Source organism: Phoxinus phoxinus (assembly GCF_949152265.1).
Source record: "Phoxinus phoxinus genome assembly, chromosome: 1".
Classification (NCBI taxonomy): Eukaryota; Metazoa; Chordata; class Actinopteri; order Cypriniformes; family Leuciscidae; genus Phoxinus; species Phoxinus phoxinus.
Genome location: NC_136876.1, coordinates 52,209,903 through 52,237,427, shown reverse-complemented (window position 1 = coordinate 52,237,427; position 27,525 = coordinate 52,209,903). Strand labels below are relative to the sequence as shown.

The 27,525-nt window shown below is 40.8% G+C and overlaps 1 protein-coding gene across 3 annotated transcripts; it reads right to left on the bottom strand.

Annotated features, from left to right (window-relative positions):
• Positions 1–8,647: 8,647 nt before the first annotated feature.
• On the bottom strand, positions 8,648–25,633 carry axin2 (axin 2 (conductin, axil)). Of its 3 annotated transcripts, none has more exons than XM_079625932.1 (11): positions 25,108–25,633; positions 23,007–23,923; positions 19,837–19,977; positions 17,389–17,491; positions 15,864–16,004; positions 15,048–15,523; positions 14,736–14,903; positions 14,000–14,212; positions 13,814–13,894; positions 12,980–13,147; positions 8,648–10,005 (listed from the first exon to the last, which is right to left on the bottom strand). In XM_079625932.1, exons 2-11 carry the CDS (start codon positions 23,834–23,836, stop codon positions 9,879–9,881), a joined length of 2,448 nt encoding a protein of 815 aa, XP_079482058.1. In that variant the 5' UTR covers positions 23,837–23,923; positions 25,108–25,633; the 3' UTR covers positions 8,648–9,878. The 3 variants fall into 3 exon arrangements, with proteins under 3 accessions (XP_079482058.1, XP_079482059.1, XP_079482060.1); XM_079625933.1 differs by lacking the exon at positions 25,108–25,633 and adding an exon at positions 24,776–24,900; XM_079625934.1 differs by lacking the exon at positions 25,108–25,633 and adding an exon at positions 24,496–24,516.
• Between the last annotated feature and the right edge of the window lie 1,892 nt (positions 25,634–27,525).

Sequence of the window (27,525 nt, the reverse complement as noted above, 5' to 3'; positions counted from 1 at the left end):
ATACAGGGAATATTGTGTAGCCATAGAAGTAATATGGTATCAACCCGAACACAAAGATCTCAATACTTGTTATTACACACACTGTTAGACCTTACTGGGTTTTTTTACAGTAAAATACTGGCAACACTGTTGCCAGTAATTTACTGTTAATTGTACAGTTCTTTACTGTAATATACAGTTTGTTACTGTAAAATGCACTAAATTAAAAATAGAGTTAAAATTAATTTCACTTGCAGAAACCGACTGCCTTAAATAGACCAACAATTGTCATTTAAATGTATTATCTAAAATGTATAATGCATTAAATACACGAGCAAACAGTTATTATGAACTTTCATTAGAAACCGCTAAAAAACGTAAGTATAAAAATATTGCCACTGGAACAGCAACTACACAGTCACCGTCTGTTAAATAAAGCAACATGCAGCATATCATCAGTGTTTCTTGATCTTCTCCTGGACTGAAGCACAGGCTCTACTCTTCAGCACAACGGTGACCCAAAAAACTACATTTTACAGTAAACTACTGGCAACAGTGTTGCCAGTATAAACCTGTTTTATAACTTACAGTTTATTACTGTTTAAATACTTTTCGTGGGTGTGTCTTTTTATCTTACACTGTTAACCCTTTCAACCCCACAGGAAAATCCACACTACAAAGAGTAAAAAGTAACATTGATAAGATAATTAAGTGAATATGTAAGTGATTGTTGAGCATTAGTGATGAACACCTGCTGTTAACAAGCAAAATCACTGAAGGAAAGAGGAACACAAGAACAGAAAATAGAGAAACACAAGAACTACAACTGACTTCCAGCCATAACACATTATTACACATATTATTAACCAGTATGACTTTATTGCTGTCATACATCTACTGAAGTTGTTTTTGAGATGTTTAATTTAAAATGTTTGATTTGAAGTTACCATTATAGAGATCAGTGTTTGCTTTAGTTGGGTTGCTGATGCTAGATCATAAATATTTAATCTTGTTGCTTGAGCTATGTTTTTGCAAATCACGCTCGTGCACATACATAGTTTGTGAATGATTGCGGTTATATTCACTATGATAACAAAATCATCATACAGCCTGTTCAATATCTAAGTAGTTGATTCTCACTCATTCAGATTTTTATTCTCAATCAAAAGTGTTACATTATCACCACTGTAAACCACAGCAACGACTAATTTTTTTAACACATGCATAATCAAAAATAACAGAGCTACACTGTTTTGTAGCAACACAGAGATATCACAAATTAGAACATGCATCTCAACAATGGTAATTTAATTATTATTCATGCAGCAGTGCATGCTGGGTGTTTTATACTATCATGGAACCCAGCATGCATTGCGACATGAAACTTTTGATCGTCACCATTGTTGAGATTCATACGCTGATTGTTGATGTCTGTGTGTGCATGAGTCAAGCAGGAATTAATACAATTTTAATGCACTATATAATTTCAAAATTCAATACAGAAATAAATATTGCTGGATTCAATTGCTGTAGATTAGCAGATATATGGTTCTATACCCATAAACTCATAGCTTACATACAAAAAAACAACAGAAACTCACTTATGGATGATTATGACATCATCACAAAACCAAAACCACCTGATCAACTTCGTCTTGACTTTTTTTGCCGTAACAAATGGTCTTTATAAACTCACTGTTACAGCAGCCAGAGAGAGAGAGATGGAAGAAATGCTATAAGTCAAGGTACAAGAGACCAACTAAAGCAAATACTTATATCCATCATGGTGACAACAAACTTTATTATTAACTAAATCCCTGTTCATTCTCAAGAATAACTTTTGTACATGTATGAAATAAATAATGTCAGACTGGTTTCACACTCAGTGTTTCTGGAAGTCAGTTGTAGTTCTTGTGTTTCTTTTTTTTCTGTTCTTGTTTCTCTGTCCTTCAGTGATTCTGCTTATCAGGTGTTCATCAGTGTCTCAATTCACTCACTTCTTTTCATTCAAGTGGACTATATATTAGTGAACTAATGTAGGGAATAGTGAATGAGGGTATAGGGTGTGATTGGGAAAACAGCCTCTGAGTGTCGACTTTGAGCGCTGTTAATTCACAGTATATTCCTGTAGGTATATTCCTGTATATTACTGTTTTAATGGAAAATGGTATGATATTGTAAGAATTTGGGCTTTTTCTACAGTAAGGGTTAACAGTGCAATAACGGTAACATTCTTCGGATACTTTTTTTTATGATTGTGTCATTTAGAGTAGAAAATGAACAACAGATGTCACAAAACAGCAATTTATAAAACCTAACAACACAAATAATAATAAAACTATGTAAATACAGCTGGAAAACAGTGAAAATGCAACCTTATTATTAATTATTTATACCCTATTGCATGCTGGGTTGAATTTCAGTGGGTTTTACTTAATTTTATAATATTGATATTTACGCTTTAATTTCTACAAGCTGAATTTGAGTATTAATATATAATTTACTTTTCTGTATTATTGCCATGGCCATTGGCTCCAATGTTAAATGGGTCCATGGCCAATTCTATTATAGTAAAAAACTCGAGAGAGGAACCATTGTCAAAAAAATGTTGTCCACCACTCTTGTTCATCCAAAACAAACTACAATATAGACTCAATGTGTTAAATACCGGAATTATCCTTTAATATAGAATTTACTTTTCTGTATTATTGCCACAAATATACCCGTGCGACTCGAGACTGGGTTTGTGATCCAGGGTCACACTATGTTTTTTCTGTAGAATTTACTCCACCACAGAATCCTTCAGTTTGGTATGTTCAGGCGTGGAGATTTTGGATGAGTTTTAGAGGTGATATGACATAAAAGTCTCCCCTGAAGCCGGCTCATGAATCATGATGAACCGAGGAACTACAGCAAGTGAAGACATGACATATTCCCGATCATCGAGCGTCCGCATTCATAGAGAAGCCACAGTTATGTGATGTGTTCAGGTTCATTTGATCTACATCCAGGAGCCACAAGCATGCAAACATGCACACTTTTCTTTATTTAGCTCTAAGTTCGGTGTCTTTAACAATTGCTGATTTCAAAATAAAGAGAATGGGGCAAGAAAATCAAGAGTAGGGTCAGTTCTGGCAGGTCACGTTAGTCAAGCTCGCATCAGTGACTCTCATCTGATCCACATCTACCTATAGGAATACGACGCCTATCACTGTATACATATATAAGATCCTTCAGTATTATCAGCAGCTATCGCGTTTCTCAGGAACTAATTACCCTCCTCCCTCCCCAGCTCCACCTCTCGTCAGTCAGGATTCAGGAGCTAATTACCCTCCTCCCTCCCCAGCTCCTCCTCTCGTCAGTCAGGATTCAGGAGCTAATTACCCCCCCCCCCTCCCCAGCTCCTCCTCTCGTCAGTCAGGATTCAGGAGCTAATTACCCTCCTCCCTCCCCAGCTCCACCTCTCGTCAGTCAGTATTCAGGAGCTAATTACCCTCCTCCATCCCCAGCTCCACCTCTCGTCAGTCAGGATTCAGGAGCTAATTACCCTCCTCCCTCCCCAGCTCCACCTCTCGTCAGTCAGGATTCAGGAGCTAATTACCCTCCTCCCTCCCCAGCTCCACCTCTCGTCAGTCAGGATTCAGGAGCTAATTACCCTCCTCCCTCCCCAGCTCCACCTCTTGTCAGTCAGGATTCAGGAGCTAATTACCCTCCTCCCTCCCCAGCTCCACCTCTCATCTGTCAGGATTCAGGAGCTAATTACCCTCCTCCATCCCCAGCTCCACCTCTCATCAGTCAGGATTCGGCATTATGATTCCCCTTTGAATGAAATACATTAATGTTGGTTCTGTTCTGTTCACCCTAAGGAGGGTTATTGCTGCTCTTATCCATGCTAGGCTAGTTTCTTGCCCAGAACAGAACCATTCCGCCAATCCAAACTGTATGCTAATTGTCAATCGTATTCAACGACAGTGGTCCTGACTGAAATGAAAAGGTTGTGGGTCAAGAAGACGGCTGATCAACTATAAAAACAAAGCCAATGGGCAAACAAGGCTCAAAGCAGTGCACCAGGAACATGGGTGTGTGTAATCATAACCAGGTCTTAGCATCTCCTCCATCGCCACACCCCGCTGTTGCTTTTAGAGACACGAGATGGGGATATCTGTGCCCTCGCAGGATCGCAGGCTGGCTCCACACTTCTGTCTGTGTCTCTCGCTCTTTCTTTTCGTCTTCCTGCTGCAATTCTTTGCCTTCAGAAACCATTAGTGCCCATTCAAAATAAACATCAAGGGAGCGCTTTGATGTGTCTCTTGGCAATAGCCCATGTCTCAGTCTCTGTCGCTCTCTTTTCCTTCTTTTTTTCTTCCTCATTTATCCTTTAACCCTCCTCATACACACACACACACACACACACACACACACACACACACACACACACACACACACACTTCGTTTTCTCCCACGTTTCACAGCCGAATGTTTTTACCTGGCAAATAAATCTATCAACAGAGACCCATTTTTTTGGCAGAACCGGTTCTCTCTTAAGTGTAACAAAAGTGAAGTAGCACAATAGCCCCGGCCTGCCATGCGAGCTAATGTTGGCTGGGAAGTGAACTAAGGCAGCTTTAGCTGTCTCTTTCTCTCTCTTTCACACACACTGAAGCTGGTTAAAGCCGCCAGAGTAGCGCTTAATGCCAATTACCACCCCACACAATGCAGTGAATGAAACAGTTAGCGAGCCGCTGGCACACACACCGCCTGATATGGTTACTCTTCTGCCTCCCACGTGCTTCGCTTTGTGCCGTGAGAAGTAAGAGAGCACTGATATCATCAATCTAATGACGAGACATTGTCTAAACGACTTGGGGGCTAAGTCAGTCAACGGTAAAGTCTCCCTGCGTTCACACCTGCAATTCCCATGAAGTTTCAAAGGTACAAATTACAGCAACAGAGATTGTTTAGGCTTTACAGCAACTCTAGAATAAAGTTATTGTCCAGCTAAAGTTAGTTTTGATTGATTCACTTCCGTTGCAAAGATCATTAGTTATTAACTAAGGGGACGCTAACATGTTAGCATCTCCGCGTAAATGTCAAAAAACGTAAATCTGTGAAAACACTGACATGCGTATTGCACGTTTCAATAAATATTAAATCAACACACAGTGTTTCAAAGCAGCTTTACAGAGATGACAGGAAAATAATGCAACAAAGTTTGTTTCCAGAGGAAAATAGCGACACAGTCCAGCTTAAGAAAGCTCAGCGATGGTTCATTTCTGTTGTAAAAAAAGTTATTAATTTAGTTAATTTATATATATCGCCGCTCTGGAGAGGGGACTCAATGCAGGCGGATCAATAATATAGTTGAGTATTAAATGAAATGTCCGCATTGGCCTCTCCAGGATTGCGGGATGTTGTTACGGGAACGTTTAGGTCACGGCCGTTCAGGGAAATACAGCTAAGAGTTTCCTAGATGATTTCACGATCAAAGCACAGGAAACTTTAAAATAGAGTTCACTCTATGAAACGAAGGACAATTAGGAGACGGGAAGTGACAAGTCGAGGGTCATGCGTGCTCTGATCTCTGCCAGGCTGTGTTCGTCAAAGGAAAAACACTCTAGCACTGCAGCCTATATCTCTAAAGCTGGTGCGCACTCGTACAAACAGGGCTCTAGTGGCCAAATTACTGCTGCATTTATTAATTTTCTACGAGGGAGCAAATTAAAGGCTGATAATGGGAACAAATATGGCTGGGATTTCTCACCGGGGTCTGAAGTGCTTCATTATGCCGTAGCATTGTCTCTGAGAGGTGATTCCAGGGGCATTTTAATCCTCCAATTAGCCCCGGGAAAAACCAGTTGCCCCGACTCTGGCAAAGCTCACATCTCCCAGGACCAAGTGTGGAGAGGCTCTCAAGAAAAGCATGTCCTCCCTCCACGTTATAGTGATCCGGGTTTGAAACTAACACCCGCCAACACCACAAATGTGGGTAAAGATCAACTGTGGCGGGTAACACTGTCAAATCAAGTTAAGTAATTGGATGTAATTGGGTGGTGGTGGCGCAATGGATAAGACACATGCCTTTGGTGAGAGAAACCCGGGTTCGAATCCACTGTGAGACACCAATGTGTCCCTGAGCAAGACACTTAACCCCTAGTTGCTCCAGAGGCGTGCGACCTCTGATATATAGCAATTGTAAGTCGCTTTGGATAAAAGCGTCAGATAAATGTAATGTAAATGTTATTATGTTACTCACTTTGCTGTTCTTGTAGTCAAATCTGCACAGATTTACTCATGAGTCCTCATGATATATTAAACACAGCGGATTGCACAGAATCTGCTCATATCTGGCTTACTTGAACACACACGTCACTACGCAATTAATAACGGCACGTTTGAAGCAATAGCGAAGATTCAAAAGTATTCGGTGAACAGAAAAGACATCCTACATTTTTTTTATGTTCTTTTTACTGTATTGATCCGTCCTCCTAAAACACATTTATGGTGAAAATTATGAAAGAGGAACAGAGGATGGATGACAGGATTTTGTTTGAATAAGAAAGTAATGTATAAAAAAACAAATTGTAGTTTATTTTCTGGGTAAAAAAAAAAATGGGTCAAAATTATCCATTTTTCTTTTATGCCAAAAATCATTAGGATATTAAGATGATCCATGAAGATATTTAGTAAATGTCCTACCGTAAATATATAAAACATGTATTTTTGTGAGTGAATGCAGCACAATCGTGAACATAAATGCACAACTTTAAAGGAGATTTTCTCAATGTTTAGATTTTTTTGCTCCCTCAGATTCCAGATTTACAATAGTTGTGTCTCGACCAAATATTGTCCTATCCTAACAAACCACACATCAATGGAAAACGTATTTATTAGGCTTTCAGATCATGTATAAATCTCTATAAAATAAAAAAAAGACCCATGTGACTGGTTTTGTGGTCCAGGGTCACATAACATAATGGGCCGTTCTTGAGCTCGAGGGAAGCATTGGAGGAAGCAATAGGGGTTTTCTGGGAAAGGCCTTCACCTTGGAGTTGGTTTCTCATGGAAGGAGCTACAGGGGGTGAGATTTTAATTAAGCATGGATGTGCTGGAGGGAATGATCCATGAACAAAGCCTTCAGTGGTGTACAAACAGCCCCAGCGCTACCCCCGACTGGCAGGAACCCCGCATGCACTTTAATGGATGGGATTAACAGCCAATCAGGGAGTCTCTTTATGATATCCTCATGCTATCATTCATCTTGTCCTTACCAAACTTCCTGTCAGAGACCCTAAATCTGGCCTCAGAGGAGTCTAAAACAGCGAGGAGGAGGTCAACTGGTAAAAGTATAAGTGTAACTTTAAGATCACGAGCAGGTTAAAGCTAAACATGAAGACTTGAGCATTTTTTGGGTCAGGATTTTAGGGGAAATGTGTGGAATAGTAAAAGTTAGACAAGTTTCACTGTAGGGTGTGAGGACTGTCCTCAAAGTGGAGACTGAAAACCTTCTCAAATTATATTGTTATTATCAGTCATACTATCAAATGGATATGTGGACCATTTTGCAGAATTTTTGGTGGACAAACACTACACTCTAAAAAATGCTGGGTTGTTTTAACCCAATTTTGGACAAACCCAGCCATTGGGTTACATTTTTAAATTGCATTTTTGATCCAACATTTGGGTTTGTCCATATTTGACCCAAAATTTGGTTAAACAACCCAACATTTTTTAAAGTGGCCAAAAGGTTTTGATCGGTGAGATTTTTTATGTTTTTAAAAGAAGTTTCTTCTGCGCACCAATGATGCATTTATTTGATAAAAAAAAAAGAAAAAATAATAATATTGTGACTTATTATTAGCATGTAAATCATCTGTTCTCTATGTGAATATACTTTAAAATGTAATTTATTCCCGTGATCAAAGCTGAATTTTCAGCATCATTACTCCAGTCTTCAGTGTCACATGATCCTCCAGAAATCAGGATAATATGATGATCTGATGCTCAATAAACATTTATGATTATTATCAATGTTGAAAACAGTTATTTACATTTTTATTTCAGGATTCTTTGATGAATAGAAATTTCAAAAGAACTGCATTTATCTGAAATATAAATCTTTTGTAACATTATACACCAGCGTTCAAAAGTTTGGGGTCAGTAAGAATTTTTATTTTATTTTTTAGGGGGAAAAATTTAAGAAATCAATACTTTTATTCATCAAGGATGAATAAAATTGATCAAAAGTTACAGTAAAGACATTGAATATTTAGTAATATTATAAATTGCAAATAAATGCTGTTCTTTTGAACTTTCTATTCAAAGAATCCCCCCCCAAAAAAAACTTTTTAACATTGATAATAATAATTCATGTTTCTTGGCCATCAAATCAGCATATTACACTGATTTCTGAAGGATCATGTGACACTGAAGTAATGAAGCTGAAAATTCAGCTTTGATCACAGGAATAAATGAAATTAGGAAAAAAAAATCATAATATTTAACAATCTAACTTTTTTTTGTTGTATTTTTAATCAAATAAATGCAGCCTTGGTGAGCAGAAAAGACTTCTTCTGATCCCCAGGGAATCATTTTCAAATGAAAACAAAATAATCATTCGAACAAACTCAACCAAACACAGACACACAGTAGTGAAGCACGCACACATGCTGGCGTTCATTTAAAAAATATAACTTTTAATAAAGGCTACATCTCTTCATAATTACAATAATTAAAGTACCAAGTCGTCTTTAAAATGAAGCTCTATATAATGCATAATTTACATTTTTAAGTGGAACACAAACAAAATTTGGGGAGGAAAACACTGAAAAGTAATGTCATGATTACAAGATATCCAAAGCATAAAAAACTTATTTTAAACATAAACCCCTCAGAAAAGCAAGGGAATATTCACACCCTGAAACAGGGCAGCACACAGCATGGTATCCATGTAGGCACAGGTACTGTATAATACACTCGCGATGGCATGTTTGTATCCGCTCATGCCAATTTATCCAACTCCAGGCCTTTCCACTCAACGTTTACACAGGACATTAACCCTTTCCATGCACACTCTCTCTCAGACCTTGCTGAATTTAAGATTTTTTCAATAGTATGACTTCCTATTACTGTGTTTATTTATTTTTTTAATAAGAGTTTTGGAACAGGTTCCAGGACAAGGCTATTGGTTCCTGTGCAATGTCTGGACCTTAAACCAAAGGCACTAAAGATGCAACAACTATTAACTGGGCGTTAAACGGTAGAAATGTCCACCCAATCAGCAGAGAGGTTTGGAGAGGTTCGTTCTCATTGGCAAGAGGAGAAAATTCCTGGTACAGTCTTTTGAGTTAAGGTGACGTGACTCTAGACATCCGTCCATGCATGTATAACATTGGAAAGATCTCCCAATCAAAATAAGCAGCTTGTCCATCATCTGAACACAGGTATGAGGGGAATGACAGTTCAATAAATAGCAATAAAGTCTTTAACTTGTGACAGAAGCATATTATAACTTTGTGTACATATGAGCACCTCTGTATTACACATGCACACATTCTCGCATTCAACACATGTATACACATTTATATTTATCACAAATGCTGGTCAGCAGTTCATAGTAAGGTAACACACCAATGTTGGCATGTCCAAACAAGCAAGTGGTTTGACTGCATCTTCATTGGTCATCATAACATCTCTCGTAGTTTTCCGAAGCAAAGGAACACATTTCTCACGATGCATTGCTGGTTCAGATCCCTCTGTACTTCATAGGCTAAGTATTCCTTCAATAGCTTGGGTACGCCAAACGTCTAAACTTCTTAAGCTTCATTAAAACGTCCGTTTTCTGCTCTTCGAGTTAAGTCTTGAGTGCTGGGTAAAGTCCACATGTGGGCCGTCGTGTTCATCTAGTCCATTCTCTCCACTTTGCCGAGGATTTTGCCCTCATACATGGGCAGAACGGTGCAGTCGTCCCAGACCTCCTCGAACACAGCGCCGCATTCAAACTCGTCACTGGCCTTCTTGAAGTAGTACCTGAAACAGAGCAAGTGTGCGGTCAACAAACTGCGGATGGCATTCAGAAACATGTAGATCTATAGGTCAAAGGGCCTTCTTCCATCCCAGCATTGCAACCAATCGTGAAAGTACAATGGGCATTTAACTCTAAAAGTGAAATCTCATTGGCTGATGTCAATTTCTGACACCGTGATTGGTTCAGACGCATCACGTGACGCGCTCTGACATTCAGATGTGTGTTTTTGACTGTTTTTCTGCTCAGTTGAAGGCCATAAATGCTGTGTTTATAAGTGTTGATGTGATTTAGGTGGTTTGTATTGTTGTTGCTGATGATTTGATGAGATATTGTGTCAGTAAATAGTTGTTTCCACTAAAAAAAGTATGAATTTTTACATAAATCTTTAAATGCCTTTTCTCAAAATGAGTTTTTTGTCATTCTCCAGTATAAACATCTCAGCCGATGTTCACCAAACTCTCCAGTTATACACTTAGCAGTATTCTGAAGATATGCTCAGAGGGGTTTGTTAATAAATCATTCCTGGCCTGATTTATGGGACATTTTAATAAAAAAAATATGGCGAAAATCGATTTAAGACTGTGGACAGTATATTTAGATTTCCTAGGAGATGAAAGCATATATCCTGAAATCCCTCTGAACATCTTTTTGCATCTTGTGTGTAAACAAAATGAAAAAATAATTTTGCACCTGGCTTTATCATATGTTCAGATCTATCTACCGAAAATGTATGCAAAAGTGCGCATATTTAATAAGATAATGCCTAATTTGCATAATTAAACATACAAATTTCAAAAACTTGTAATACATTTTTTTTATGAACTTGTGTAAGTAATCAACTGAGGAAGTTTCATGGTGATATTTTAAAATTGTACCCTATTTACCTGTAGTGTCTCGCCTTAAATATCCGGTAACACTATGTTGATGGTCCCTTTTTCACATTCGGTTGACTATAAGCAACTACATGTCAACTTACTCTCATTCGAGCATTAGTCTGCAAAGTTATTGTGATGGTCCTCCAACAGACATTACACTGACTATAATTACCTTTGCAAGTACATGTCAACTTATTGTAACCCTAACCGTACCAGTCTACTAATACTCTACTAACACGCTAATGAGAGTTAGTAGACACGTAGGTGCGACGCTACTTATAGTCAATAGAATGTGTGAAAGGGACCATCAAACTAAAGCGAAACCAAATATCCATATCACACACTAATGCGATCCTGCATTGCACTCCACTATTTGGGGGACAAAGAGTTGCTTTAGCCTAAATTAGAGGGTCAGTTAAACACCACCACCAATCTACCATCAGGCTTCTTGTGTCTAATTGGGAGCTCTGTGAGCAAATGACGGGGATCTTTCACAAGGGTTGACATTTTTGGGTGCCGAGGAGTCTACACAAACTTTTTTTCATTACCACATTGTGATGGGGACGAGCCTGAGCTTAATCTAGTGTTTGACCTTGATGGATAGCCTCTTTGCCTCATTTCTATTGTCCGATTTGTCTCTTTCCCTCCACCTCTGATGCACTAATGATCTCCACCTCCTCCAGAAGGAAGAGAAAACAGTGGGAGGGGAGGGAGTGGTGAGGTTTGCCTCAGTAATTGGCTTTGTAATGGAAAATGCCCCCTCTTACTAAATTGCGCTGCGGTGCATGCTAGGTTTTTTTACAAGCAAACACCACCAAGTCATAGAAACAGTTCACATAAAACACACACAGGAATAACCGTGAATCAAAACAACAAGAACAAAGTTTCTTTTCTTCTTTAAATATGTCGGAAGCAATCCATTGTTTTCCCACTGCCCAAGCTTAACTTCAAAAATGAGGGACAAACTAGAATCCTTGCAACATGGCACATAATTACATCCTTATTTCTGGAGAATAAGCTATATCCTCCTCCGCAAAATCTTCAAAAGGGCAGCATGGCTCTTATTTGTTTGAGAGAGGGAGAAGAAGAAAGAAAAAGAGAAAGAAGTCTTTCCATTGGAGCATGTTTTATATGGCAAGATTTTCTCTTCGCAACATCTGGCACCAATATCGTCTGGCAACTCTGGCAGTACTGTTCTTTGTTGAATTTCTGCCATGTTGAAATGACCCGACTCCACACATTTTCTGCGATTAAAACCTTCAGCTTTGAATTCCCTTTTCCTTGAAAATGTGCATGGTCAGAGAGGGGTCCTTAACATTGGGAATTTTTATAGAATACAGGCCTCAGACAAACTATTTTATACAGAGAGTTGATAAACTAGGGATGGATAACCCTGCAACCGCATGTTCAACATGGCGCATTAAAGATTTTCGGTCAAGGGGGATTTAAAAGCTATAACCAGCGTAGTTACCAGCAAAAGTTCCTCAATTGTTCCGGTGTGCTTAAAATGGGCTTTTATGGAGACAACATGCACAAGGAAACCCATTGGCGGCCATCCGACAGTACCCCATTCAAATAAAAAGGGCAAAACAAAGAGAGCCTTTGATATAAATGAGAAGTAATCATTAAAAAAAATGATAGTCTTATGTAAACACACACACACACACAAATGTATGAGAGCAACGTAGCTTGATACAATTGTTGAAAAATGTGTGCGAGTCTTTGTGCATCAAATGAAAGGCCTGGGCTTCAAAGAGCTGCTTATTAAATGTGCCTTAAGATGAAATCAATACCAGATGTGACCAAACGGCTACAGTTAAAATTCCCTCATTCTTTCTTTCTCTGTGCAACCACCCCTCTCTCTTTCCTGTCGTCTTAACTCCATACTTGCTGCTAATGTGAATGTTTACAGTAAACATCGCAGTCTTGCAGAGACCAACACAACCAGTGTCAAAACACATCAACAAATACCTCGCAAGAATATTCTTTGGGGTCAGCCAATTGCAAAACTAATATATACAAATTCAAAGTCTTCAGCAGCCTTAATATCAACAACCAGCCAACATAATTTCTCTAGTTGAAAATTGAATTGAGAGTATACCTGTAGTTGCCTTTTTTCCGTAGTTGTTCCTTGAAGTGTCCAAGTGTGAGGCTGTGTGTTTTCATCATTCTGCGGTACGGGATTTCCTCACCGCAAAAGAAGTACGTGACCACTGTCTCTGAGCCCAAACTACTGTGGCAACCTGGCATCTTCTTGGGATCTTTCGGTCTGTAAAGACGAACAGAGATGAAAACAATTGTAAAGATAAATCACAGGAGAGTAAAATGTTAGCTAGGCCTTTAAAGATCAGAACAAGGTGTTTGCTAAGGCCAGAATCACTGTTACTATTGCTCATGTAGGATTAATGACTTGAACTCTAAACCCTAATTATCAGACTTCAAGATTGCTTTACATATTAGTTCATGACTAGGTTAATATTTGTCTAGGTTAAGCACACTAAAAAAAAAACACAGAACAGTGTTTTAGTCAATAGTTGATTGACAGCATCACTTTGTTAAACTCAAAGTACTGCATTTGAGAGTTGAATAAAGAGAATGATGGCTAAGATTAGACAGATCAAGTACGCCCTACATTGGCCCCTTTCTCCACTTCGTAGTGCTACATCAGAAAGTGCATCCCAGCCTTAGACTGTGACAGAAGGTCAGCTAATTAAAAATGAAACAGGGTTTTGCCGTCAGGTGGCCAAAGCTCCACACTTTAAATACTAGCCAGGCCCAGATACCAAGAGAAAGAACAACCAGATGTTTTTGAAAGGAGGAAATACTAATGGCTGCAAAGCATTTGAGGACTGTCGCGCTGCATGCATGTGTGTGTCATTCATCATTGAACAATAAATGGTAGTGTGCAGGAGGATGACAATAAGGAGATACGTACTCATCCGTTTGAAGCACTGAACTGCCATTTTGAACAGGCACTGGGTGACTCTTGTCTCTCTGAAGGCTTGATGTTGAATGCCTGTGAAGAGGAAACCATATAATAAATTTTAACATCAATCAAGAGTTTTTAGAAAGAAATTGCATACAAAGTGTTAAAAATAAAGGTGTAGACTGGATCTCATACCTCTGTTTAGAGGGTTTGGAAACTTCCTCCAGGCGTCTGCGCGCCTCTTCCAGCTGTGCGAGGGTGTTGGGAGGGGGTAGAGGTGGCATGGCAGGGTCCTGAACGAAGGGGTGTGCGGGCTGATGGGCACGGAGATGCCCACTGCTTCCACCACCTCCCCAAGTGTGTGTGCGTGGGGAATCCAAACAGTGCAACTTCTTTACATTTTGAGTGCTGCAACAATAGACAAATTCACAGTGTAAGTAAATGGCACACAGACTGAGGCCAGATGGTGAGCCTCTATCTACAAAACTATTGCTCCATACAGTAACGAAAACGGGATGCTTACTCCCAAGGGGTGTACAAATATATCATGTCACAATAGAAAATTGTGTCCTACATTATTTTAAATATATCTAGTCATTGACAAGCATATTCATCTAAAATAATTCTGTATTTTCAGCCTCAGAATCATGAATATTTTGGTGTCTCTATTATCCTGTGCATTGGGTTTCCAGCAACAAGTCCAAGCCCATTCATTTACACCCGCAATGTAATACCAAATTTAGCATTTTAATCAACCGTACATTTTTTACCATATGTCTTTGAGTACCGTAATAGTATCCATCGTGAGTTCAGAATCGTGACGTATCAAATCGTGAATTATCCTAACTAAACATTGGTAGTATCAAAGGCGCATGCACAAGAATTTTCAGAGAACAAGAGTCATAGACATAACCACAGTTGCAAGACAGACCTGTGGGGCTTGTGCTTTGCCTGTCGGTCGCTCTCCAGGATCCACTGCCAAACGTTTTGAGAGCGGTCTGTACTGTCAGCTGGCAACTGAAGGAGACTGTTTTCCAACCCTTCCGTGTTCACCTCCTCTCCAGATTTACACAAACGCTTGGATAAAGAGCTGCAATGCCTAGCAGCAGGAAAAGAAAACAAGTTTTAGAAGGGATGTTCAGAAGGGACCATCTAAATAAAGTGTTACCATTCTATCTATTGACACCAGGATGCCACAATTAAAAAGCAATGACAAATATAAAGAATAAAAGCTGTAGTATACCCCAAGGCCACTTCTGCAGAGCTGCCACACTGGTCTCTTCCCAGACTCCGACTGCGAATGTAAGGGGCAGAACAGCAATCTGAAGACCCATGGCACAGGCACTGCACCCGCTGGGTCGCCTCCGCCTCGATCTGCTCCTTGCTTTTGGGCCCAGCGTGGTGATGAATGTAGTGGTGATGGATGTGCTTGGTTGACTGTCTGGAGACGAAGCTCTTGGCTGGCACGTGCCCATTCACAGAGCCAGACTGCGACCTGGTGCTGGGACCTCCCCGAGGGAGTGGCCGCTGTTCAGGAGAGCGGGAGCGTGGGGAATGCCGAAGCATTCCTGGAGACTGACAGCCAGGAGTCTTGAGGACTCGGGAAAGGTGCTCGTCCAGGATGGCCTGGGGGTCCTCCTCGTAAGACCCAGGAGGGAGCAAAGGCAGAGGGTGGGATGCACTGCTTCCAGACACCTCAGATTCATCCCGCTCCTCCTCCTATAAGCGCACACAGAAACGCGATTTTAAAAAGAAATACTTGCTAACAGCCATTTAGGGGAACTGTTTAAAGCAGTGGTCTCAAACTAAATTTTTGGAGAGCCAGTGTAGCTCCAACCAGCTCAAACTCACACCTGCAAGGAAGTTTCTAGTAGTCCTGAAGACCTTGATTAGCTGGATCAGGTGTGTTTGATTAGGGTTGGAGCAAAACTGTGCAGAGCTGTGGCCCCCCAGGAATTGAGTTTGAGACCACTGGTTTAAGGAAACAGAACTCAACTCTTTAACCATTTAACTATTTGATATAGTGACAACATTTCCAGAGAATTGCAGCAATACAAACCTCCTGAATCTGTTGAAGTCTCTCCTCCAGGGAGCTCATGGTTTCCTGTTCCCGCTTCAGACGCTCCAGTTTGGCTATCAACTGTGCTGCAAAGGCTGCTGGCTCCACGGGAGTCATCTCCTTAGGTGGCCGCCGCGTCCTCTGCACAACCAGAGAGAGAGATACAGATTAGCAAGAAGACCAGACAGGACAGGAGGGGTTGATTTCTACAGCTGCCCTCCCTGCATAAGTCCACTGCCCATCCAATGCACACACAAACACAGACACATGCCCCACACCACTGGCATGGGCCGCTGCCGGCATGAGCAGTTGGTCACGCTCTAAGGAGCCTCGGCTTGTTCCCTCTGTAGTGCAACCAAGCCATCAGCCCGGCCTGTGAAGTGAGGCAGCTTCAAAGAGCCCTCGTCAAATATCAAACGCTCACCAGGGGCGGCAGGGACACTGGCTTTACATCTAGCAATAAAAGTCACATATCGACAGGGGGAAAAAGGAGGGAGGCAAAGAAAAAAGGAAAGAGAGGGGGATTAAAAGAAGAGAAAGTAAGATGGTGAGATGTGTGCCGCCACTAGAGGAGTCAAGCGGTGGGAGATCAGAAGCGCCGAGGTAATTTATTCCCCCCCAACGACAGCGGGCACCTTTGAGCTACAGTAGCCACATTATCCTCCTTCCCCATGTGTGTGCGTCTCACACAAGGATTTTCAATCACTTTCTTATTATTTTTATTATTATTTTGCGCCCTGCCTTTCTTGATTTGGCTTCCTCTTTCCATCTCTTTGTGGAGATGAAGGGAAAGACGAAAGAGAGAAGAAAGGAAGACGAGATGCTGGTGAGACTTGCAGCGGCTCTGGGCCCCTGCTGCCTAAAAGTAACATCCCGGGAGAGGCAGCCAGTCAGCACCAAATCAGAAGGGAAATATTACAAGATAGAAAAAAGGGAGAGAAGAAAAGAGAGAGAGAGACACAACACAGAAAATGGGAAGTTTTTCCAACACAGAGCTTGAAATTGCATGTATGGGAGTACAAGTGCACAAAGAGTGACCAAAGTGACGGGGAAGAGGAAAAAAGAAACAAAAAGGAGAGTAAGAAAGGATGAGGAGGCATGGGGAGGGTGGATACGGGTTTGTTTGACTTCATTAACAAGTTGTCTTTCCAAACCCTCTCTCCAAACACAAATTGACCCTCTCTTTTTTCTGCTTTCAGGGAGACAGGGAGGAAACGAGGGAGAGGGGGATGGAGGGTGCTGTTGGAGGACTAAAAAGGGTGCAGCTCAGTTGGAAGTTGTCACTTCCCTTGAAGTCAGCCCCATTCATCCGCTGATCAAAGCGCTCTCAGAGAGAGACAGTTGATTTTGGTGCCTCAGGATAAAACAGACTCATTTAGTGCGGCGTGGCAGTTTATTAAGAGTCATTATCCGAGAAAGAGCACAACAACACGAATGGTCCACAACCGTGAGAGGGTAATGCTTTTTAATTGGGGGTGATGTTGGAGTTGTGTGTGTAGTTCAGAAGAATGGCAAGGACACTTACAGGGAACGCAGGTAGAGACACTTGGCCGTTCATCCTCATGTTGCGCTGCATCTCTCGCTGTATTTGTTTTTTACTTCCCAGCTTGTAAGGAGGGATGGCATCTCTATCAGGACACATAGAGAACGATGAAGGTTATTCACTGCCCATACTCATACACCAACATACACATGCTGCACAAACATCTTTAGCAGCAATAGTGTTTCAAAGAAACTCAAATACAAACAGATCAACACTTAATATGTTGTGGAAATAATGGCCCAGAAAACAGTGCAAACTTTTGCCCAGCACAGACGCCCAGGGCCACGATCAAGCCGTAGGGCAGCAAAACAAATCTTGCTACGTACTAATGCCAACATACAATCAAGCACAGCTACCGACATCTATATGACGTTACCAATAACAATAAAAAGACGTCTCGTGTTTCCATAAACACTCCTAATCCATCTAATCCATGGCAGAATGTTCCTAAACCTCCACCTCTTCAATCTTGCCCTTTCTTGCCTCTAAATCCAGACAACTTTCTCATCCTTCGCTCTGCCTCATTTTTTTTTTTAAGCCAGGCCAGTTTCCTTTGCTCTGTTCTGACTCTGAAGTGTATGACCTAGCCCAAATGCAGTTTCCAGCACGTCTTTGAAAGCTCACAGTCATGCGCATAAAGCCGTCGCTCCAATCTTCATTTGGCAAGCGCTCGGCAGTCAGCCTCTGATCTTGCGCACATCAAAAGGCTGGTTTGTAAGATAAGGTAATGTTTGAAGTCGGCGCAGCGGCATTCCCTAGCGTCCAAGTAAATCCATAAATAAGATATAAGCAAAATTTCCCCCACTTCTCCTCCCCTCCCTCGCTCCCTCCCTCCCTTTATCTGGAATTCAGATTCTGATTTAACGCTGTGCCTTTTAACTCAAATAAAAACGCAGCTATTCCAATCAAATCAGCCTCCAAATAAAGAACACAGAGGCTGTTTTTCCCACCGCGTATGCTACTTCAAAGTGGCACAAATAAAAACAAAAGATTAAATAAGAAATGCAATGGCTAAATATGGGTAAAATCAATGGGCTTTTAAGCAAGTAGACAAAACAAAATTCAGTAAAAATCTGTGTTTTCAGAACAAGTAAATGTTTGATAAACTTTTATTTCACGGATTCACTTGAATCAATGTAGTAACCTTGTAAGTACTATACTGCAGTTTCTACTATACTTCAAATGGGAGATGATTCGAGTTCAGTATGAGTATGAGTCACCCAAGAAAGCAGTTGCACATTTCATTTAAAAAAAAGTGCTGAATGGTCGCACCTATCAAAATATTAATCTTTGGTTCAATCAGCCCACTGTCCACAGACACTTTCTCTGTTGGGAGCTTTGGGGTGTCACAGGCTGGCTGTGCTTTATGGGAATCTCCTATTCACTTGTGCAAGTAATTTTCAAAGCAGCCAGCCACCCTCTTATCCCTCTAAGCTCCCGGGGCCTAACAATGGGCTGAAAGCGATTCAGTTAAGCCTTTCATCCAGCATGCACTTTATTTCTCACTCTCTGCACTTAGCTATGCACTCGCACAATTGCCTCTGCCGCAAACACAGAGGGGGGGGAGGGCTGCTTTCAGGCTGAGGTGGGGTTGAATGGGTGGCGTACGTGAGCGTCTGGGGGATGGGGGTCCCAAACACCCTAATCCCAGGTGACCTGCTCTTGTGCTCCAGAAATGGCTAACCTCTCAAAGGCCTAGCTGACACTGAATCCCTTCGTTCCAGCCGCGGTGGGCTCATACCAAACCTCCCTGCGAGTTGAGATTCCTTTAATTTACTGCCAAAGCACCTCGATGAGTGTCTTATAGTCCACATGGCGAGTTACCCCCAACCCCTCCCTTTTTTCCTGGGACAATGGCAAAACCAATAAATAATGACTATGTCTTTGGTGACTATGTTGTGCAAAGTCTGAAAAGAAAGCCCTTGAAGATCAAAGCTATATAGGAAAAGAACATGAGCAAAAAAGGAGGACAAACTAGCCAGTATCATTTCCTGCTGAAGAATTTGCAAACATTAGCTTTAATTAACGGATAGAGGAAGCACATTATCTCTATCTACTCTTGGGTCCACTCCAAGCCCCTCCAGACTCCAGCAATGCATTAAAAACATCTCATAAACACATTTAAATGTCAATGTATCACCTGAATGTGTACCATCTCATTATCATGACTAAACGACTAAATACTTAAACTCAATGTCTGCCAACAGCCCAAGAGAGATGTTATACTTTGACCACAGGCTAAAGATACACTATACCATGAATCTTTCAAGATCTAATTTTTAGGCATCATTCAAATGTGTCTATGATAATCAACAGTGCTATCTAGGTAGGCAGCTAACCATGTTATGAAACAGGCAAATATAGAAAGAGTGTTTTAGAAAGACACATTTTCTTATTACTTTGGTTAATATGAGACATGTACACACTTACACACTACTGTCTGTCATAGACATCGAGTCATCTGTCAGGGCATCACTGGAGACCTCACTGTCATTGGCACTGGTGGCAGGGGCAAAACTATAACCGGACGCAACACGATAGGGGTTTCCAGGGTCATTGCGTCTGTAGGACCTAAAAGGACAAAAACAAATATTTAGTTTTTTTAGTTGAAAGGATGGTGTAGTTGTTAAATCTCAAGGCTTGTAACTGGAAGGAAGCTTGGTTAATTCATGAATTCACAACTGAGCAAGACACTTATCCTCAGGTTACTCAGAAGGGACTGATCCTATAAGGTTCAAAAGTGTATCGCTTTCCGAAATGTGTTCAGCTGCACTCTCAGCCTTGCCACAAAGGGAACTACAGCAGCTAATAGGGCAAAACTGACAGCTTTCTTTTTCAGGAAAATTACTGTCAAGACAGAGCAACAGTTTGAAGGGGAACTTAGCTAGCTATAAACAGCTTGACTACCTTTTGCCACCTTAAAAAAGGTGACGCATCCAGTTAATGGGACAGACATCTGAAGTTAACCTGTTTGCCATCTCCACAACTGAGGCTTGTTAGTTACCACCATAGTAAAGCAAGAAAGCATGTTAAGTAGTTGCATAGACTATGATTCTAGCTTACTTAAGCTGGACTATGGCGCTATTTTCTACTGGAAACAAACTTTGTTGCATTACTTTCTCGTTATATCTTTAAAGCTGTTTTGAAACAAGCAGTATTGTAAAAAGCGCTATGTAAATAAAGGTGACTTTACTTAACTGTAGGACTGTAATGTGGATTAAAACATCAGTTAATGGGAAAGACATCTGAAGGGTAACCTGTTTGCCATCTTGACAACTGCGGCTTGTTGCCACCATAGTAAAGCAAGAAAGTATGTAAAGTAGGCTTAACTATGTGGATTAAAACATCAGTTACATAAATAAATAAAAAGAAAATGTTACGATATCATCCAGATATTAGTTTTGCCATTTAGAGCAAAAAACAACAACTTTGCAAAAAGCTTCCACCATGGCCTCCCTTATGTTTGTGAAAACGGTCCAGCTATTTTTACTAGTCTTTTTTCTTGGTGTTGGGGGGGGGGGGGGGGTAACTCAAGCTCAGTTTGTCTTTTCTCTTCTCTTCCCTTTCATCTCTCTTGCCCCACCTCCCCCCTGGGGCAGCCCGGTGAGGGCTGATCAGGGGGAAAGTTAAGTGAGCAGCACATCTGTGTGAATTGCCAATGCCACTTCCCCTCAGTGGAGCATATCTGGGGCCTTTTGTCTGGGCCAAGCACCCCGTTCCTCACTTTACCTCCCCCTTCCAAACTTTCCCGTTTCATGTCATTCCTTCTCTTGTGCTGTTTCCTCAGCTAGGGCACCTCCTCCACATACCCACCCCTCCCAATCTCTCTCTCTCTCTCTCTCTCTCTCTCTCTCTCGCTCTCCATACCCCTCTCTCCTGCTGTGACACATTCCTGCTCCACTGGAATAGGAGGAGGAGGAGGTAGAGAACCTGAGTCGGACCAAAAGAGAGTGAGAGAGAGGGAAATAAAGAACATGAGAGAGCGGAAAGAAAGAAGAGAAGAAGGGGGAAGGAGGGCCTCCTCTTTATGAGAATGCCTACTGCCAGCAGCGCTGTGAGGGGAGACCCAGCAGGACTATAGCCTACGGCCCCAACTCAAACCTGACCTTTGGAAGCTCTCGCTCAGAGTCAGGTATTTAGCACAGCTGGGTTCACATTCTTCCCTCGCTCACCCCCTCATTCATGCTTTCTTTCATGAGGTGCCTCGCCCCCCTCTGTCCTTCTTTTCCGCTCGCTCAAAAAGTGTGCTTATTCTCCATCCGTCGGGGTTTTTTTTCCTAGATAAAAGTGCGAAGAGAGGCAGTTGAAAATCAGAGGAGAACGGTGGTAAATAAGAAACGGAGGAGATGAAGGCCACGGTCTCTCTGACTCACAGAGGAACCGCTGCTGCGTGTTGTTTTGTGAATAACTCGATTCAGAAACACAGAAAGAGAGAGAGTGTGAGAGAGAGAGAGAGAGAGAGAGAAATAAGTTCCACATGCTTCAGATGAACAAAAAAAAAGTGCCCCAAGAGAGAGGAAAAACAGACTGCTCAAGGAGCATTCTTCAAAAAGAAATCAGGGAATAACATCAAAAAGAGAGAGACTTTGCTTACTCTCGTCTGGTTCTTAATCATCTCCTACATAAACAACCAGACAAAGATAAGCAGAGATGAAACGTTCTGTCACCTTCTTCAAGATCACCCTCCCAACGGGCTGTCTTTGAGACGGATAAACATTTGTCTGGCACCACACCTTGATGGGTCACCTCATTTACAACCTCAAGTGCCGTGACAGGTATTAATTCATCAAACCAGATTTCCCCCTGGTGTTTTGTTGAACCCAGACTATATACGTCTTTGAACAACCAAACCAACAGCTCGTCAAGACATCTAAAGGTGTCAAACACACATTACATAGTACAATAACAGAGACTATTTAAATCAAAATCAGCTAAATCTTGTGAGTTAGATACTTTTTTTTTTTGGTTAATAACAAAGCAAATACAACAGTTTCATTTTTAAAGCGGTGACATTTTTTATGTGTGCAACTTGTTTTATCTATTTGACGGCTGAAACCAATTTTGCATTGTGAACTAGCCTTGATCCTTGAAGATGATCCTCTAACGGCGGAAGAATTTCAAAGCAGAGGAAACTGTGTGGAGCCAGCAGAGGGCCTGGTGCAAGACAATATTTACATGAAAGGAAGAGCTGCTCTATTGATGTTTTTTTCCCTTCTCTCTCTCTCGCCGTAATGCAAGCCAGGTGAGAGCAAACCGCTCCAAACTTGCAAGAAAGGGCCTCTCATGTTTAAAGCAAGAATTCAGTGCAATAGCTACGGTAGAACACGCTTAAAAACTCATTACCAATTTATTAATTTGACATTAACCGGACATATGTATCCAAAGCGACTTGCGTTACACTCACGGAGAGAATTGATCCTTCTGGAGTAACCGAAGAGTTAGTGTCTTGCTCAAGGACAGTGATGAAACAATCTTTGTGGCGTTTCAACCCACAACAGTTACAACACTGGGTCTTTAATCACTAGGCTGCATGATTCAACGAAGCAGTACCGAGCAACTTTGCAGGATTATGAATTTATAGTGAAAAAGAGATGTCTTACCTGTAGCTTTTCTCTAATGCTTCCGCTGCACGAAGGGAAGGTGGTGACCGTAGCGCTTTGGCAGACAGACCCACTACAGTGGCCAAAGCTTTGGCTTTAAAGTCATTACAACTCCATTCTTCCTCTTCGTTTAGAGTCGGCATCGGCAAGTATCCGCATACCAGTTTTAGGCCTCCTAGTCCATTGGGATTCACATGACTCGGGTTCTCGCATCCGGTTCTGACGTACTCAAGGTATATGTCTGAGGTCAGGAACATCTGATAGGCATTCTCCTCCATAGCCGTCTGGATCTCCATTTGAGCCTGATCAAACATCGCAGAGTCAATCTGCTGACGCTTAATATTATCCCTAATAAAGGTCTTAGTGGCAGGTTTAAGCTGCTTGGCCACGACGCTGTTGTTCTCAATATACCGCTTGTAAATGGCTTTGGCAACTCTGTGCGTTTTGGTATCCTTGAGGTCCATTTGCCTGAAACCATTGCAGGCGAACCAAAAATCTAAAGTGTCCTCACATTTCTCACGTTCAAGATATGCCCGGAAAAGTTGAGCACCGTCCTGGTCCCCAAGAAGGAAGTGCAAAGATTTGGTCCACCGGGCAAGAGGGGAGTCCGGCGATGCACTGCCCTCCGGTTCCCCAAGTCCTTCCTCATCCCTCCTGGTTGTTGAATAGCGAGGATCAGCCATAATGGTTTTCACAGGATCCTTCGGTCTCATCATGGCCAGTTTGCTGGGATGGTGGCATGTCGTCTCACCCTCTTCCCCTGGGACCGGTGGACGTGGGTCATCTTCTCTGAAGCTAGTGACCATAGGATCTGTTAGTGTCCTATTCATGGCTCTTGCAGCTCCAGCAGCAAAGCCTTCAGTGTGAAGCTCAGCTGTAATCTCCTCTCTCTCTTAAATCAGCAGGGGAGCTTCTCTCTGAAACACAAAGTATTGATCTCATCAAAACCAGATCCGCCCCAAAACTTCAAAAGAGTCACTTCAGACACACATATCTACATTGTGCGCACTTGCGGTGTACAATCGGCTTCGTCGAATGCAATCAAAGCGACCTGGTTTAAATTCAATGCAGGCAAGATATGAGATATTCATAACTTAAAAAAAATAAAAAAATAAAAATCATATCAAATATTTTCGTACCGGGTTACATTACTTTTTTATTTTATTTAAGCCCAGTCTGAATCACCTCGTCGCGATGAAACGAGAAAAACTTCAAAGAAAACTGAGCTTAGCCGATCAGTTTGGCAATTTTGAACAAAACTAAAACGATCAAACATACCATACTCAAGAGTTGTATGAAGAAAATAAAATCTACAACTGTCTAAACTCAATCAATAAGCTCATAAAACGGCGACTTAAGAAAACCGCATTTCACTTTACCGTTCACAGTGTTTAATTGTGCAGAGAAATATAGCGTAAATTTCGACTCCGAAATCGCAATAAAGCGCAAAATAACGTGAACCCATTTAATCGATAGCACGCTTACTTACAGTATATCTGTACAGTACAGTATTAGCCAATATCACCGATACGAGTTCAGAACGACCACTCTTAAAGAATGTATAATTGCGCAATGTATATTAAAACTACATACGATCATAATAAAAACAACAATAATACACTTTCAATGAAAAGGGCTCTAAAATGCATCATATGATATACAACTGCATCGAAACCCATACAGAAGAGTCTTTAAAAACACATATAGACGCGTCTCTAAACTATTCGTTCAGTTTTAAAGGATTAAACAAACCGCGTAAATGTCCTTACGGATATAAAGAGCGGTCGAACATCCAATCCACGAGGAATAAAACAAAAACATGCAGCATTCAACTTCAAACCCATCAAGAAAAACAAAAGTGTGAGATCACAGGGGGTGAAGTCCCATAACACCACCATGAATACACTTTAAACACTCTAATCTAACGGCAAAACAACACAATGCAAACCCCAAACACGCGTTATAACGCAGTGTCTATCAGAAATACTTATTTCACAGCGACACATGACTTCAAAGTCGGTAAACAGCACATCAAAGCAATAGCATGGGGCCAGCGCTGGGAGAACACACACACACACACACACACACTGCTCGAACTCACCATCCATCCATGAGTTCAGTCCCCAAAAGTCCCAGTTTTCCAACAACAGAACAAATATAATCCACAATATATATCCAATTGCGCGCAGCCCTCTTGTCCTCTGATGTTGTTTAGTGTCAAACGCAGATTTGAGGTTTTCCAGAGTACACTTCCTCCAGTAAAGAGCACACTAGATCCCTGTATACTGTGTGTGTTTGAATGCGCTCTGGTCTCTTATTCCAGTGTGGACTGAGCTCAGGGTTTAAGAGCGGACATCAAAGCGCGCAGCCGACCGCACGGTCCCGACAGATACATACAGCACTATTCCTCTCCTTCCCGCTTTAAAACCACACAGCTCGCTCCAAAAAATGCCTAAACGCACTTATTTATTATTATCGATGCTTGTAACCCGAATGCGCTCAACGAGTCGCTGAAAGTGCCCGCTCGCTAAAGTCCGTGAGGGGAAAGTTTCAACCGAGGCGCGAGGACCTTATCAAAGCGCAGAGATCTTGAGCCGACTCCCCTCGAGCTGTGGAGCGTCAGGAGTAAGTGATCCTGCTGTTGCTACAGAAACTTTAAAGACACAGGCCGCTTTTTCCTCTGAGGACTCACAGTTAACCCCCTCGTTACCATATGCACAGTTAACTCCTTCGTTGCCAAATGCACACATTTAACCCATTCGTTTCTGCGTTCAGAATCTGAATCGGAATCAGAATGAGATGTATTCGCCATCTGAAAGCTGAATTAATAATCTTTCCATTGATGTGTGGTTTGTTAGGATAGGACAATATTTGGTCGAGACACAACTATTGTAAATCTGGAATCTGAGGGAGCAAAAAAATGTAAACATTGAGAAAATCTCCTTTAAAGTTGTGCATTTATGTTCACGATTGTGCTGCATTCACTCACAAAAATACATGTTTTATATATTTACGGCAGGAAATTTACTAAATATCTTCATGGAACATCTTTACTTAATATCATAATGATTTTTTTGGCATAAAAGAACATTGTTGGCTATTGCTATAAATATACACTCTAAAAAATGCTGGGTTGTTTCAACCCAATTTTGGGTCAAATATGGACAAACCCAGCCGTTGAATTAAATTTTTGAATTAAATTTTTAATCCAACGTTTGGGTTTGTCCATATTTGACCCAAAATTGGGTTGAAACAACCCAGCATTTTTTAGAGTGTACCTGTGCTACTTGTGACTGGTTTTGTGATCCAGGGTCACATTTGTTGTGTTTTTTACAGGAGCTTTTGGTACATGCATACATACATATATATATACATATATGACATGAGAACAGACATTTAAATTAGACTAAGAGCATAAATAAATAAAATAAACAATAAAAATAATGTGGTATACATCTAAAAACAGAGGACTTGTACAGATTTGTGGATAATGTACTGTATCTATAAATAAAATGTATTTACAATGTATAGTACATATGTATGTATTCACGCATAATAAAGCTTTAAAGTTTGCTATCCCTGAAACCTCGAGGAGGAGAATAAGCCTTAATGATCCATCTGGAATTTCCTTTGTGTTTTTATAAAAGCAGTTTTCACTGAATGTTTTGATTTATGAGTAGACGGTGGTTATCTTTCCACAACATTAAAGACACAGTCACACCTCAAATGTGAATTAATGCTGTTTTGTGTTTGTTTAAATGATAGCCAATTAACATATATACAATACAGTCACTTAACCACAGTCAATAATTGACTCATTTTATAAATCGAGCGCAAAACCAACAATTATTTTCAAAAGTGCTGTTTTCTGACGAATTGACATATTGACAATTAACATGATGGTATATCTTCAGGTTCAAAGTCCCTTAAACACAGACAATAATTGACTCATTTTATAAATCGATAATCCATATAAAACTCATACATGGTGAATTAATTTGGAGAACAATGTGACGATGTGACCGAAGAGCGCAAAACCAACAAATCTTTTCAAAAGTGCTGCTTTTTGACGAATTAAAGACTAGAATATAATAATTCACCCCCAGAATAAGAACATAATCATAATTTACTCATGTTCATATTGCTTCAGTCTTGGTTTCCTTCTTTAATGGAAAGCAATGAGATGTTTAGCAGAATATCCGAGCAGCAAATATTTTCAATTTGTGAGTAAATTATGACAATTTTCATTTTTTTTTTTATAAAGTCAAATAGAAAAACCCTAATACAGACATAAACATTGATGATTAAATGGATAGTTAAAATTCTGTCATCATATCATGTTGTTCTTTCTTTTTTTCTTTCTTCTATAACACAAACGAAGATATATTTAGAAAATTTTTGTTTTTCTATACAACACAATGCAACGAAACACATTAAAATATCTTCTTTTGTGTTGAGCAGAAGAAAGAAATGCGTACAGGTTTTAAACGAAATTAGTAAATTACATGTTTGTGTGAAC